The 17,220-nt window shown below is 41.2% G+C and overlaps 1 protein-coding gene across 1 annotated transcript in view; it reads left to right on the plus strand.

Annotated features, from left to right (window-relative positions):
- The first annotated feature begins 7,193 nt into the window (after nucleotides 1–7,193).
- col14a1a (collagen, type XIV, alpha 1a) overlaps nucleotides 7,194–17,220 on the plus strand; it is a 152,170-nt gene continuing 142,143 nt past the window's right edge. Inside the window, exons 1-2 of the mRNA XM_046044596.1 lie at nucleotides 7,194–7,198; nucleotides 8,690–8,805. Coding sequence (XP_045900552.1) covers nucleotides 7,194–7,198; nucleotides 8,690–8,805 — 121 coding nt within the window. The remainder of the gene's footprint in view (nucleotides 7,199–8,689; nucleotides 8,806–17,220) is intronic.

Consider the following 17,220-nt stretch of genomic DNA (forward strand, 5'->3'; position numbering starts at 1 on the left):
ATTAAATAAAGGTTATCAGTGTTATCACATGTGGGAAATATGGAGCTTTTTGAATATTACCCAGAGAAGAAAAGAAATGAAAAGGAAAGAAAAGAAAAGAAAAAAGAAAAGACTTACGTAGTTGAAGAGGAGAAATGTTTCAGTGCCTACTCAGGTTGATGGACTGAATGCCTTTGAGGCATGATTACAGTGTTTTCAAATGAATTGTCTCCTGTCCTCCACCTTCCTCCCCACAGGCGAGGAGCTCAGGACGAGTCACAGCAAGCAAAATCGTTAGTCACCTGCCAAATGCTTCTTGGACTGTGGCTGCCAGCTCTGTGAATTTGGCTAGCTACTCTGGCAGGAAGTCACCTTTTGTTCAACAAGCATTTGCTTCTCACCAACTAAGTGGTGGGACTGGGAGTTACAAATAATTTAGTACTGTATGGCTTATGGCACGCTATTTTACAGGACCTGATAAGGTTCAGGTCATGAGTGAAAAAAGTCTAGTTTAGTGAGAGGTTTTTTTTAAAAGAAAAGTTGCTTCATCCAATAATTTTATCAATGTAGCCTACCACATATTTAGACATTTGATCCCAAAGTATTGGACATATGTACATTTTTATCTGATGATTCATCCCCTGGGAATCGTGAATGGCTGCAACACATTACATGACAATCCATCCAGTAGTTGTTGAGATATTTCAGTCTGGACCAAAGTGGTGGGCTGACCGACAGACCCACAAACTATCATTGCTGTCTGTAGAATCATGTTCCTGACAAATGGCAGATGAAAAAACGTCATTGTGTGCAACCTTGATGGCTCTAGTGAATGCACTGTGCATGTTAAAGATACCTTTTGTCATAAGTACCTAAACATCTGCCTGTCGCTTTAAATGGGGTTTTAAATAAACTACTGTATTTTTCTGAAAAAATCGCCTCCATGCATCCTACCACTGAAACGTTGCATAATGTGTCTGTGTGCATAATGACCTTAAGAGCTGTCAGGTTAGCAGTGCTCTGGGAAAGACAGGTCTGATACCAGATGACACAGCGGCTAATAACTGTGACTAGTTGGACTAATCAGTAGGCTGTGGTCACTTCAGTCTGCTGCTGCCCTCATATTAACCTGCTGCTTGTTATTAACAGGGCACTCAAGAGCAGACTGTGTGTGTTGGTGTGTGTGTCCAGCAGAAAAAAGGTTGAAATTCACAACATCAGGTGTTTGTCAGTGTGCCTGAGTTCATGTGTATGAGTGTGTATGCATACCCTTTTATGAAACTCTATTTGAACTTGTCCGGGTATTTTGCTTGAGCTTACAAGGCAGACAAACCATGTTTCTTCTGCCCGTTTGAATGCAGCTCATTGTGTGTGCGTGAATGACACAGTGATCTCAGTTGTCTGTCACCGTGGCAGAGTGCTGAGCCCCACACCTCGGGTCTTAAAAAATGTAGGGCAGGGGGCTTTAGGGCTGTGTGTGTGTGTGTGTTAAAGGAAAAGAGAGCAAAAAGTTTCAGAGGCCTTTGTTTAAATGTAATATTGAGTGTGTTTGCAGATTGCATATTTTTGTCACTGTGTGTGTTTGTGTGTGTGTGTGTGTGTGTGTGTATGTGCGTGGACATGTATTGCTCATGTTGTGGGGACATAAATCTGTTTACACAGTCGCGTTGTGGGTACTAGTCTAAGATAAAACGCAAGTCCCCATAACGTAAATCACTACATTTTAGGGAGAAGACTTGGCTTAAGATTAGGTTAAGGTTAGGTTAGAAGAGCGATGGACTACATCCCAATGAAGTCTATGGTGCACAGGCACAAGTTGAAATCTACATAAAATTCATCTAGTGATAAAACATCTTATCAAAATAAAACTAAGTAGTAAGGGTTAGGGTTAGAGTTAGGCAAGTGGTGGTTATGCTTACGGTAAGTCTCCAGGAAATCAATATAGTCAATGTAATGTCCTCTGAAGTAACACAAACACAACTGCGTGTGTATATCTGTGTGTGTGTGTGTGTGTGTCTGTGCGCGCAAGTGATCCTGTTTCCTGGGAGAAATCCTCTGCTGCAGAGGAAATTATGCTGTCTATGTTTGTCAAAGCAACAATGGCTTTGACAAACAACAGCTTGTTTGTAGTAATTGTAGGCAGGAAGAGGAAATACAATAGGCGGTGGTGGAGTTTGATCATTTTTACTATTACAATATGTTGGTCCAGTGCAAACACCGGTGGAAGGACTGCTTATCACCGACGAGGCCACCAAAGTTAAGAAAACAGTGGATCAGGGGAGCAGTTACGTGGATTATCAAGTTAAAGCTTCCTGGCTAAGGAGCTGTAGAAAAAAAATCAGTTCTCTGAAAAAAATTACATCTTGAAGAAAAAACATGTGCATACAGTTTTAAGTTTTTAAGAAAAGAAAAAAAGAATTTGTGTTTTGTGTGTGTAACACTTCTGTAAACCTTCTCAGTGTCAGACCGAGTATAATTGGCTGTCAACGTTTTAAATTTTTATCCATACTATCTCGCCACAAAGCCCTCTGGTGGTGAACCATCCAGGTTTTATAAATGTGAGATCTGTCACATATCACCTGAATGCATGTACAGTTAGAGACTGCATACATTCCTCTAATTCCTGATATGTATAATACGTACAGTTGTTGAAGGTGAAAACTAAGATCCCCTACTCCATGTCACTACACTTGTATGCAGACTTTTATGTTGGTGTTTTTGGGGAGATTTGACTTATTCTTTTTTTACTTTAGTATTAAACAGTTCTTGTATGTATGACAGTAATGCTAAACTCCATCAGAGTCTAATATGATGACTAGGAAGGAAGAGTACCTGCAGTAAACAGGTATTTGTTTCAGTGCAATGACTTTAAAAACTTCATGAAGCTTCACAGATGGACCATATGGCGCCCAGCTAAATGACCCGCAGATCAACTCTACCGTGTGACTGATGCATTTATTCAACAGAGCCACAGTTGGGATGGACAACTATGGCGGAAAGTAGACAGAAGGGGGATGAACAGATTAGGAGTAGGGTGGAAAGGAGAGAAAGAGGGAGAGAATGAAAATAATGAAGAAATTAAATAATAAAGGGGGACAGATAAAGACGGGAACAGAGGGAGGACATCAAGAGAAATTACCAGATGACAAAAAAAATGGAAAGGGGACATGCAGGGAAGACAGCAGCATGGTTCAACCACAGGGCATGTCATTAGGTCTGTCGGCCTGTGCGTCCGTAGAGACGAGTTGTCAATCAAAATCCACCTGGGACTGCAGCAACTCAGAATACAAAGTTAAACCAAAAATTTAAACATTATCCCTCATATAACTTCTAGTTTCAAGCAAGCACACACTAACTTTACTGCTTTTCCAGAGAGCACAACTAGCTGAGATTAATTGGTTTTAATGAAATTAAAGAAATTTTGTTATTAAACATGCATAATTAGAATTTAGTTAAGGGATCACTAATTATTAGGCCTACAACTCATCCTGAGGAGGGCCTGAATGTATCAAATACCATGGCAGTCCATCCAACAGTTGTTGGAGTTTTCCAGCTAGATGAAAAGTACGGAGATCACCAATGATACCAGTAAAGTCTGTATCCAATCCATCAAGTACACGCTGATATTTCACATGATTTGTGAAAACTTCTAGTAGTGCCACAAGACAATTATCACCAAAGTCACCATGATTTATCCTCTGGACACCATGAACGTCTATACTGAATTTCATGGCAATAGTTTTTGAGAAATGTTAACATCATGGTGGCGCTAGTGGAAAAGTCTGGGAATCATTAAAGTCAGATGGCTTCATCCTCTGGGGACCATGAATGTATTTTACAAACTTTCATGGCAAGCCAGTGAATAGTTATTTTATTCTGCAAAGTGGTGGACCAACAGACACTGCTGTCTTTGCTAACGTGGCTAAAAAGTTGTTGAAAAGTGGTGCAGCTGTTGAAAAGTGATGCAGCTCGGAAAGATAGTCCTTATATTTAATTGTGTATTGGACTGGACAAAAAACTGAATTTATTGAAATACAGATATTGTGAATCTGTTACCGTCCAAAATGAACTCACATCTCAGTTTTCAATAAATGTCTATATAAATTTCTAAAAACTGATGCACAACCAATGACTAATCAAATTAAATAGGACAAACAACATACAAAATGGTGAAGAAAATACATGAGCTGATGTTTAAAAATATGATAATATTATTATATTTATCGTTATCATTATTATTTATCTTGATACAGAATTTAGGTCATAACATCCGGTCCTAATTGTGTACACTCACTGTGGGCACTTCCAGACACAAAGGGGCACACACTGTCTGCATCTGCTGTACTGTTTGATTGGTGTGTGTGGTCTACCACAAAAGGGCAACTGATGAATGGACGACAGAAGGACAGGAAGGCAGGAAGAGGCTGAAGGAAGAAAGAGGAGGAAGGAGGGAGGAGGACAGAGAATCCTTATCCACTTGATTATAGTGTTGATGGCATCTGGACAGTTGTTTGGCTAAGGCGTGTGCATGTGTGTATATGTGTGTGTGTGTGCATGTGTGTGTGTGCCTCAGGGACACACCTGGAGTCCAGCTATTTGGCGTTTCAACTCAGCCAGCCACTGGCACATTTTACCAGCCTCTGTTTCCCAGGACTCCCATTCTTCTCCCCTCAGGGCAAGTCAAAAAGTCTCTTCAAAAGTAGAGGAGCTGAGTGCATAAACAGGATTACAAAGTGCACTTTCACTGGTGTTGATCAATTCACTATAATGCTCATTTAGCTAAGAAATCTGACATTTTGGCACATAGACTACGCTGATTTGCTTCTTCTGACTCTGCCTAACTCCCAGCTAACTTTTAATCCAAAAATGGGCAAAGAGTGGAGTTAGCAGTAAGCTAGTGGCTAGCCACTTAGCATTTAGCCACCTGGGATTGCATCCAATTGGCCATGCTCTTAATTATGCACAACCTTAAACCTTAATATAAATTTAGCCTTTTCTACCAGGCTGTAAACATTTCTGCTGTAAAGTTGGACATTTTAACATGGCTGTTTATGGAGACTGACTTGCTTTTGGAGTCAGCCTCAAATGGCCATTTGAGGAACTGCAGTTTGGCACCCCATGTAGACTTCAAAAACGGTTCATTCTAAAGGGGCCATGCAGGCGCGTGGGAAGACATTTTGGCTTAGGGGTGCTGCAGAGTAGAAATGCGGGCATGCGGTGTAGGGAGTAACGTGTTACAAAAGTAACGCAATTATCGCAATGTATTGCTTTTTGCTGTAACACAGTTATGCCATGTGTAGTTTTCAGCAGTTTAGCTGTGAGGTTTCAGATTGCAACTACTACCTTCCCAAGCGGTGTGCTTGTGCTTGAACTCATGACCGACCAGATTCTGACACAGAGACCAAAACAATGCTTCACACAACATGCTTGAAACATAAGTAAACTCCCACTGCAACATCGCAGTTTTATTTATATTCAGCTTGACGTTGACCTAATCCATGCTCGATGTATGACAATGTAACATTGACTGCATTTAGCCGAAGTCGGTATTAGCTCTCTTGCCAATAACTAAGCTATTTGTGTATCTTTCACCACAGGCTCAGCTATGTCAGCACAGCTTGACACAATACCAGTGGTATTCAGGATAGTAATATGGATCACGTTAGCTGTTGAAGTAGTGTGGCAAGGAATACAATTATGCTGAGTATTTTGCACCGGATAATGTTAGAAACTGGTCTGTGTTAGCCAGCGAGCTAATGTTAAATAACTTGAGCCAAGTAAAGCACAAAATCACAATATACTTCACATGTTAGTTTACCTGTCCAATTGGAGGAAAGGCAACTCTGGATCGGTTATGTCCAAAACAAAGTGGAGGTCTCTCCGTGACTCAAGCCTTTGCGATGTTGAACATGTTGTCGTTTGACCTGAGGCTTCAACACATGAAACATTAGCCTACTGTTTATTTTTATCCTTAGGTGGAGTTTGTGTTGGTGTCTTTGTTGTGATGGGGGCCGGTCTTTTTTGGTGTTAGCGGATTCCAATTTGTTAGCTATGGTGTTGTTGCTGTGTGTACAGTTCAGAATCAGTAGACAAGAGGCTCAGGAGCATGCATGAATATCACAGGCTAGTAATCCAATGGATTTTTCAAAAAGTCCTACTGGATTTTATTCACATGGAGAGAGGCCTACAAGCCTTATGTGAGGTTACCACCCCTTCTCAACCCAATGAAAAAGTGATACATTTTATTTAAAAAACTAGCCTACACATAGCCTAGACCTTTTAAAAGGTTTGATATTGAACCAGATTTTCTAAATCTAACATTTGGGTAAAAATCCTATTTTAAAATTCCATGGCTTTACAGCTATAATCAGATAGTTTCTATTTTTGTAAATCTAACTTTCAGCTGAGGTGACAACCTGTGTCATTGTGCCTTTAACATCAGAGCTCGCAGAGCAGCAGGGCATGGACAGACACCTGCTCCGAGCGCACTGAGCCATGATTTGCAGACAGACTTTTTTTCCACAAATCAAACACACAAAAGACGAGTTCCAGCAATGACCATGTGGCTCCTTTAAAGCCGATTCCGGATATGTCCCCACGACAAGTCCTGTCGTGATCACGCACATGAAGGGCCCCGAGGGGCTGGAGCCGAATTGAAAACTGCAGGTTGGCGGCGGAGGTTTTTGCGCAGCAGCACTCTCTCTCTCTCTCTCTCTCTCTCTCTCTCTCTCTCTCTCTCTCTCTCTCTCTCTCTACGGGATGAACTGGGAAAAAGGGAAGGGTTGGGACAGGGAGGAATAGCTGGAGGGAGGGATTGCTGAATAACGAGCAGAGAAACACCCACTCCGGACTGACCGAATTGTATCTGGAGAGACGGAGTGAGAGAAAGAAAAGGAGGGAGAGGAAGAGTAAGAAGAAAGAGGACCCCGTTGGGAGGCAGCAAAAGCAGCAGCAGCAGACTTTGGTGTTCAGAGGATTTGTTCCTTTGGGGATAAAGGGACGCTTTGAATTGATGACTGGAGAGGTATGAACGGTGATTCCATTCATAGTGCGTGTGTGTGAGTGAGTCGCTCTCAGGTGTGCGGCGCTGGAGCGTTTCATCGCAACGACTTCATTGGACTAAATCTGATAGTTTGAACCACATCTGGCTGAGAAACTTAATTCAAACCAGTCAGCAGCACATTGAAATTATCACTGATGACAAAATCTTGACTATGCCGTCAGTGAATCAAACTTGTGCAGTCTCATGGGCAGGTGGAAAAATGGATTCAGAATAAAAAATATATGTAGTATGTTTTGTTTAGCTAAAGACAGTTTTCTAATAGAATAAGTGTCCTGTTTTTTCCTTTGCCTTTAAACATGTTTGCTCTTGGCTGTTGCGTGCGTGCGAGGGTCGTCTGTGATGTTGTAGGCCTACTGTCATGAATTGCATTTGAGTATGTGTGCAAACATTTCACAAATAGCCTTAAAACATTAAACACGGAGACTGCTTAATTTTAACGAGGGCTACGCCTTTACCCTGGTTTTCATTAACCAATTAACCAGCTGCAAAGTTGTCCTTTTGGAGTGGAAATGGAGAAATTACGCAAACTGAAGACAAGGGAAACTTTTTGGCCTAACTTAAATTTGGCTGCAGTTTAATGTGCGTTTATGTTTCAGCGTGAACATCAGACGAGTGAAGAGAGAGACATTTTTAATTGAACCTCACTCTGAAACTGTCTAATCTCGATTTAGTGAGATCAACTCTCATTTGTGTGTGTGTGTGTGTGTACATTAATTATTTGTGTGTACATAGACACTAAAATAATTTCCGTTCCTTCTCATTTCCCTCTCCATGTCCTGAAGTAGATCTATGAAAAAAAAATCAATCCTATTTCCTGGAGTATTTTCAGCGTATCATCGCACATTGTCATATTTCTGGTGTCTGAATTGAAGGAGCTGGCCATTCTTTCAATGCCACGGGGTTACCTCCACATCAGAGAATGACTCAATCATGAAACAACTTTTGTTGCACGTGCTGTTTTATTCATACGACTGTCAGCGCACGCGCGCATGTGCGTGTTCCTCCAGGAGGGAGAAATGATAAGACGCCTGTGTCCATCCTCAGTGTGTGTATAATGAGTGGCAGACTGGAGAGGAGGTGGAAAGGTGGTGAAGGAGGAGAGGAAGAAGAGAGGGTGCAGAGAACATAAATTGAAGGGTGAAAGGATAAGGGGGGAGAAGAGGAGAGGAGCTGTAGTGTTTGCTCTTGTGGTTGGACAATGGGACTCATGAAATGTTCTCCTGCTGGTCTGTCAATCAAACTGCTTTCTCCCTGTCTGTCTATCACTCCTCTATCCTTCCTTTGTCAGCTCTTTTGCTCATTTCTCTTCCCTTCCCTCAAACAAAGTCCTCCACTGTTTTGCCCTCGGATTGCTCTGTGTAGGCGGGAGGCTCGGCCACTGCTCTGTGGTCAGTCTAAACGGTCAGACTACTGCTCTGTAATTGTATCAAACTGGATATTAGACAGGAAGAGCTGGTGCCAGATCACCTCCTTGGGGCTGTGGGGGCAAGGTGGGTCTTCTTGACTCACAGTGCCCCTCTGCAGCTGAATGGCATTCATGACGCTGAAAGACAGTTAATGACACAGGAAGCGTCCTGTGTGTCATTAACTGCGTTTTTTCTGTCTTTTTCTCAACATAATCTAATAATCTTTCTTCTCTCTGTGCAGGTCTAGGCTGCTGATTGTGAGGATGTTGTCAGATGGGCAGATTAGGTGGTGTATGTGGGCTCCACTGGTGTTACTGGCCCTTGTTTCGCATTTCCCCAGTAAGGCACAGGGTCAAGGTAAGTACTCTTTTCCTCTTCTATAATCTTCTCTCTGCTCTCACCCTCCCATCCCACATCCATCCCCTCTTTCTCTCTTTCCCCGTGTCCGAGCAAGCTTCTCTGCCCCCCTCCCGCCCCGTCCAACATCCATCTTTGCTTTAAAGTCTTCCTCCTCTTCCCACCTTGGCCATCCAAACTCTTCCCATCTGTTGCCTTCATCCCTCTCTTCTCTCCTTCCTTCCCACAAGCTTCTACCCTCAGCTCTCTGCACTCCTTTCTCTCTCTCCACATCCTTCTCCCTTCCCTCATCTGACCTCTCTGTGTCCTCCCGTCCTTGTTTTCACATCATTCTTCCCTCTGCCGTCTCACTGTTTGATGTGCAGGCTCAGTCCCATCAGATTGTATCACGCTCATGATCATATCACCTCCATATCATCATGCCATTTCACTATGGCAGCATGGCAACGCTTGCAACCCAGCTGCCGATGCTGCCACGCTTCAGAGGGGTTTTAATAAATGTGTTGTAACGGTGCGCTTCAAGCAGCGATGATTTGCTGCGCAACGTGTCGCGCAATATATATCGCTCCAATGTGCTTCGCAATCAAACTCACCTCAGCAAAGCTGATTTAATCAAACCGAGTCTCATCAGAACGTGGGCTGTTGTCTGTTTTGTGCAATGTTTTTGGTCATGATGTGACAAATCTGGATTCACTCTGAACAACTGCACACTTGAGTTCCAGTTGAACGTATTGCATGTTAATATGTCATCATGTGCATTATTAGCACATGTTAATATGGAACAGATGTGTTTTTTTCTGAATGAGACTCGGTTAGTCTGACACTCTTCCTGCTGCTCCTCTCTAATCTTTTAAAACAGATATTGGCTTCAGACCTAAAGCCAAACTGCAAAAATCCTTTTTTATCATGTGATCAGAGGTCAGGTGATTTAGATGTTGGATGTTATTTTTTCAACTACAGCTGTAGGATGCTTTGACTGAGAAGCTTATTCCAACAAACGAATCCAAGAGCTCTTTTCCGAATCTTATGACTGCAGTGAATGTGTGTGTGCAACTATGTGTGTGTGTAGTGCATGAGTTCATGGTACTGTGTATTTGCAATTGGCAGCCCATGACATGCAGAGGGTCAGACCTCCTGTAGGATCTGGATCTGGATAGAGATCATATGAAAATGACCCCAAGGGACACTTAAACATTTAGCTAGCCCTGCTTTGTGTGTGTGTGTGTGTGTGTGTATGTGTCTTTGTGTAGCTCACATTCCTTTCAGGATGTGGAGTTTGAGGTGCAGGGAAGCAGCAAGTCTTCTTTAAAGGAACACTACACACAGATGTCAAATTTATTTTCTCTTTCTGAAGTTGTTGGTGAAAATCAATAATCCACATGACATAGTTCTTTTATTGATCTGTTTTTACAGCAAAATTAAAAAGAAATTCCACTCTAAAAAATAATGTATTTTATTACAGTGCTCTTTTAGAGGTTGGTTTTTGTTTGGAGTAAATTTTTGCTTTAAAACCTGAATGAATCAATGTGGGGCAGCTTTGTGTTTATACCAGTGGAAGTCCTTACTAAACAGTGAATGATTTGAAACAAAACGAGGGCATTTCTATTTTCTTCTGTCTTTCTCCTACCCGCAATTTAGTGCTCACACTTTGCACCTTCCTTTTCATTTCTTTTTAACATTCATTTCCAGTTTTCATCAGCAGTTCTGTAGGTCATGTTTTTCATTGCAGGCAGACAGAAATGGGAGGTGAGACAGAAGTGTGGCAGCATAAATTAGGCTGGGACTTGATCCCAGTGAATCACAGCAGAACGCTGATGACCTCCCAGACACTATGGGAGCGTGCCCTGCTCAATCCTTTCATTAGGGAGCATGGGATAGCCATTAATTTTTGCCTGCTCTGTCCCCGGTAAGCTGCAACATCTGGTCAGATGGGATTTGAGCTTAAGGATTAGTGTGTGTTCTACCCACGGAGGATGTTTGTATACAACAGAAATGTCTGGATATCGTCAGGAACTCCCACGACCAAAGAGTGGGTCAGTCCGGGAAGGGTTTTTTTCTCTGCAAGAAATGGCTAATGTAGCAAATGATCTGGCATTCACACCTAATTAGTAATATTTAAGATTATTTAAGTCCGAGGATATTTTAATTGGTGCATAATTGCATCCTAATCAAGAAATCAACCAGTCCTTAGACAAAACCATTAATATGTTAATCTTGCATTAGGTATTGTAGGGAAAACTAATTATATTGGTTCACAGGGAAGATTAAGTTGTCTGATGCTAACAGACCAGTGTTTAGCAGGTACATTTAACCAGGCAATGGCCTGACCTGAGAAGAAAGGAACTTATCTAGGGACCATGAATATATATGTTGTAAATTTCATGGCAATCCATTGAATAGTTGATATTTCCCTCAAAACCAAAAATATCAACCTCATGGTGGCACTAGAGGAAAACTCAGGAGATCAACAAAGTCATTAGAATCCATCCACTGGAGACAATTTGTGTCTGGACATAATTTCATGACAATCCATCCTATAGTTGTTGAGACAGTTGCCCTGTGAAATACAAACTTGGACTTGGCGCTAAATGAAAAATCAGGGGATCACCAAATTAAGAGACACATTGCCAACCTCAGAGATTCGCCACTTGCATAGCTTAAAAAGATTATCCTCTGTAGCATTATATTCCCTCCTAAACATCTTTACTAATGCTATATTACTGTACTGTATATGAATAAATGATTTAGGGGACAGTGTGTGGACACAGCATACACACGAAGCTTCAGCTACACCAGATCTTTGCTGGTCTATCTGACCTGATACTGTTCTTAGTGCAGAGAGTGAGCAGTGTGCAGCACAGTGGATTGTCGTTGTTGTTTTTTTCTCTGGCTGTTACTTTGGCCTCGAAACATATTCAAAAGCTAATGTAAACCTGACCTGACCTGGCCCTTTGTGTTGCTGTTCCCAATGCAGTAGTGACAAAAGCAGGATAGATTGAGGAAAGATGCCTGTTGGTGGAAGTTTGCCACTGTTACATCTGAACCCAAAAGAGAAGAGTGGTCATGCCTCATTGTTCATTAAGCATTTATTTTTATAAATAGCCCTGTTCCCTGATGAGTCAGTAGGTGTGTGTATGTGTGTGTGTGCGTGCTTACTGTGTGCATAGTTAATTATTGTAATTGATTTTGCTGATTGGCTGACAGCCCTAGGCCAATACTGTGCTTCATGACACATCACAATACATTATGTGCTTGAGAACACATTTACAAAGATATGACACTTTTGTGTCTCTAGATGTGTGTGTGTGTGTGTGAATGCGAGTGTGTGAGGTCAGCCTGGTAAATTAGTATGTGTGAAAGTGTTAGCCAATAATTTCAGTTATAATGAACAGGGAGAGAAGCCAATGATGAGAAATCATTTATTCATAAACAAAAGAGAAGATGAGATGGAACAACCTGTTTAGAATTTAAAAACTGCTAAATTATCCAAACCCAGACTGCTGTCACCACGCGACTCTGCTGCTGTTGATGGTAATCCAGCTTGTCATAATGATCAGCCACTTTGGACTAAATGGGGCACTGAATCGTTGGAAATGTGAGTTGCAGGAGGGTCTCTAATTGTGCCCTGTTATTGTGAGAGCATGTAGATAATATCCTGTGATTGTAAATAAACAAAATTAACTTTAATTAATGCGAAAATGAGCTGATGAAGATTTTTTGTGGAAATATGAGGCCTGATACAAACAAAAGGGCCGCACAATGTATAATATCACTCTATCCACTGTGGATATCCAGTTCACTCTACATCCAATATGCATGGATATGCCACATTACACAGTATGGGTACCACAGTGTGGAACAGTGAGCGTCTGGTGAAGTAGTGGTCTGAAAACCATGAAATAGGCTATGAGCGTTTTGCAACATAGCCATGCTTCCCAGAATCACAGAGTGGAGCAGTGTGCAGAGCCTGAAGTGACTCGAGGTTAAGCAGATATTGTATTACAAGGTTGTGAATCGGCTACTTGGGTCCTGGTTGTCCTGAAACAACCAATAGAAATTGCCATAGTGGTAAGAAAATGACACTTGTTTAAACTGAAACTTAACTTGTTGCTGCAGTTTTCTGGAATCATGTAATCTGAGTTTATAACATATTGGGTAATCATAATGTCTTCCATATTTGATCCCAAGCTTAAAGAAACTAAATACTATAATAAACTATGTCTGTATATAAATATCAGGCTTTAAAGGATAACTTTATTTGAAAATGGGCTGTAGCAGAATAAGAGACTAGTGAATTTAATATTTAATTATTGCTTAAAGTCAATCATCTCCGGCTGAATTAACCTAGTATTTTATGGTGATATTTTTTTCACCGTTGGCAGGCAGGCAGAATGTTATGGCTTCCCTCACCAGACTGCACGACTGGACGGATCATCCAACACACTCTTCATATTCAACCAGTCTTTAAGAGAGATTTCACACTCACATACTCGCAGACACACTCACACGCAATGCAGCACAGAGATAAGGGGAGAGAGAAAAAAAAAGCAGTGGCATCTAAGCATCTGGCAGCGCGTCTCAAGAGCTAATATGAAGCCACTACAGGAGTGGAGTTTAGGGGTGCAGAAGAGGAGAAGATAGGAGAGAAGAGTGAAGAGTGTTTAAACCTAAGGATGAGAAGACGAGACGTGATGAAAGAGTGGAGTGTTCCACAAGAGCAGCAGAGGCAATAAAGAAAGAGCGGAGAGGTGGAAAGAAAAATGCCAGAGTGGATTTGAGTTAAGTGCTATCTCGGTGAGCAGAGTAGTTCTTGTACCGACAAGACGCCGGCCACATCAAATGACGCGTGCTGTAGCGCTGAATTGGCACCAAACACACACACTTCCTCCATCTCCCTCATGTACAGTATAGTAGCTATCTTGTGGTGACAGTGCAAGCCAGCAGTTGTCATCCATACTCCGTATTAGTGGAGCTACTGAAGCCTGAGTAGTAATTGTGGAGTCAGTACGGGGCTAATCTGCAGAGAGGGGGAGGAAAACTGGGAATTAAAACGATGGAAGAATGAACCGGATGTGTAGGACAGAAGATGAAGGCAGAGGAAGAATCAAAGTAGAGAGAAATACAGTGTAGGAAAAAAGTGGAAAAGAGATGACTAAATAAAGGAGACAATGGGAGGAGAAAATGGATGGGAAGAGGAGGATGAGGGCATGAGAAAGATAATGGGAATGAGAAGATAGAAAGAAGTGAGAAAGGGCTAGAGAGGTGAGGAAAGAGGCAACTGGCAAAGAAAAGAGAGTTCGAGAAAAGCCAGAAAGCTCAGAAGAGACAAAGGAAATACATGAGGCGAAACAGAGCAAGAAAAGACAGAGAGTTGAATAGAAGTTGAATAGAGATGTTGTTGAGTTTGGAACAAGGAAGAAAGAAGGAGACGTGAAAAAAAGAAGAAGAGAAAGGATAGCCAGTGAGAGAGATGAAAAGAAGCCAATGCACAGCAGGACAGTTGAGCCAAATCAGGAGATGGGAAGAGGACGCTTGCAGAAGAAGTTGAAACGGAGACATGGAACGAGGGGAGGGATGGAGAGAGGAGATGAGGTGAAGCACACGATGGGACAGCGAGCATTTACTCATCCACCAGGAATCCTTGCTAGCTTTCACCGCTGTTAATCCTGGGAAGAGTCATCCCTTCTCAAACAGGGGCGTCAAGCTGTGCCTGTATCACACTAACCCAGATAACTCCAGTTCATACTGGGCCTTGAGTTAAAAGACTCTTCTACTTCACGCTCCCTATCAGGTGATACTTCAAATTAGACCCTTTTCAAAGGATCGTTGAATTAAGATTCGGCTGCACATGTGACAACACGATGTTTTGAACTGATTTCTATAATTTTCTGGCTCTGGGGTGATTTTTTTCATTGAGGCTTCAGTGACTCAGACTATTTACTTGAGCTAAATTTTGTTGCTAAGCAGTAGTCGCCAAAGTTCTGCCAAATGGCTTGGCTTGCATTCACAACCTGGCAAGAAGCTTATGCAAAGAGCTGTTGGGGGGCTCGCTGATTCCAGTGGTGTAACCCTTTTAGATAAATGGCTCTGGTTTGTGTGATATACTGTCGCGTTGTACATGGGTATAAGCTCTGTAAACCACCTAGCCAGGGTTTCTACAATATTTACGCAAAGTATCTTGAGATACAGAGTAGTCTGATGCGTTTCACAAAAGCATCTTGGCACTTTGATTCAGAGCGAGAGTGTGAAATGTTGAGCTCTTGGATAATATTTATGGTTGTATGGTGGTAAACAAGAATAGACGTGACAGTTTGTGAAGGGTAATTTATATCAGAGACCCTCATGTTCTGTCAGCATCCATAGCTATTGGAGCTATTATGTCCGTATTCATTAATCATAGTTGCTGTCTCTGTAATAGCCTCCAACTTATAGACCTTGACATGCATTCACAGACTAAAAGAGGGTCATAGATGGCTCATTCCTTTTAAACACAAGTTTTTAAAATTACAATTCAGTGCGCGCTTGTGTGTGTGTGCATTGACATGCAAAGCAAAGATCAGGGTATTCAAGGCAATTTTCACCCAGTTATTAGTACCCTGTCTGCCGACTCAAATCACCTACTATCAAGCACACACGAAATGATACCGGCGTAATAACCTACCAGCTCTGTCACAGACTTAAATTATTCATAGATTTGTATTGTGTGGTGTAATTATACCGTTTCATCCTATGCATTTTGAGTGTTTGATCGGTGGCGTGGTGATTACTTAAGAAAAGGAGTGAGCAAAATGTAAAACTGCAACGTGCTGAAATGGGGTTCTGCAAAATGATCAAACGGCATCTTAAGGTCTGGTGATGAAAAGTTGTCCTTGTTTGACAACCTGAGACTGGATTTTGCTCTCAGGGACTTGACTTTAAGCTGTGAGGTAATGCCATGACTAAAATCTTAAGGATGTTTGGCAGGAAATTCAGAGCTGAAAATATTTTATGGGAAAGAGATGAACTTTTCTCTTTACTTGGATAATTGATTTTAGAGAAAAAATCTGTACACTTCAATTATATATTTTAGAATATAAACATATCAGCATATTAATAAATTTAAAGTAAATTGAATTTACAGTTTTATTACAGTTTTTTGACCCATGTTCACCTGATTTGCTTCATTTTGTGTTATATTTCGTAGTCGTTCAAGTAAGTTCAAGACCTTTATTTGTCCCCGATTAGATTAATGTGGCATATCCCGATTAGTTTTGCCGCAGTAGCAAAGAATTTGACGTACAATACGAGACAACAATGACAACAATACCGATTAAAAATACAGGGTCAGACAGATGGGTAAAATAAATACCAGTTCAAGTGTGCCTTATGTGCAGACGTTACCTATTCTTTACAGAGTTAAGCAGAGAGATAGCAGAGGGTAGTTAGAGCCTAAAAAGAAATGTTGTCAGTCAGCTGACACACTGAGTGTTAAAAAACTCAAACAGCCATTTCTTACTTTTCTATCTACACCATAACAATACTATGACGCAATTTGTGAAAATGCCCTCTGATTATGGCCTGAATGGGATTTTCCATTGAGAAAGATGTCCGTTCTCCTCAGCGAGTGAAAATCCTGCACAGTTCCCCTCAGGTTTGTCAACATCATATCACCCATTTTTTCTCGACACCGCTTCTCCATAATGGCTCATGTACAGTCTTTACATGTCAGCACTCTATAAACATTCATCGGCTGCCATTAATTGACATATAAGCATCAATTTTTGTTTTAGGATTACGAATGTGGATCAGCAGTTAAGGTGAGGAGTCTTTTAAAGTTTATTACAGTTTAAGGGGATTATTTTAAATTGTAGTTAATTAATATTATTCCTTGATTCCTCCAGGCACGGAGTAATTGGAACTTATACTCTCGTTCTTTAATTAGACGCATAGATTGCTGCAAAGTTAGCCTACTAACTGACATGTATCCAGAGAAGAAAATTATTTGATTTTGTGTCCCATTCAATAAATCTACTCTATTATTTTTTTATTAACAAAGTACAAACAAAAAAACTATATTCTTTGATATCTTGTGCGACCCCATCTTCTTGTGGTATCCTGACCCCAAAGTTAGTTTCTGTAAGTCTAAGTATCGCTGAGTCATTACAGTTGAAGCATCTTTTAAGACGACATGTTTTTAAAGAGTGTTGACAGGTAAAATGACTTTACGTTGGCGGTGTCATCAGATTTATGGATGGCAATGTCAACTCTTTTGTAGAAACATATTAGAAATGAGTGGTTTGTGGTGAACTAATATAGCAAAATGGTGATATGTGTCGGAGACATAAAGGTTATGTCAGCGACTTTTGTTTTCATCTGAGGTGAATTTGTGGTATTCCTTAACACTACACCACCATGTTTGCGCTATCTGTTCTTTTC

Source organism: Micropterus dolomieu, linkage group LG03 (genome assembly GCF_021292245.1).
Source record: "Micropterus dolomieu isolate WLL.071019.BEF.003 ecotype Adirondacks linkage group LG03, ASM2129224v1, whole genome shotgun sequence".
NCBI classification, from domain to species: domain Eukaryota; kingdom Metazoa; phylum Chordata; class Actinopteri; order Centrarchiformes; family Centrarchidae; genus Micropterus; species Micropterus dolomieu.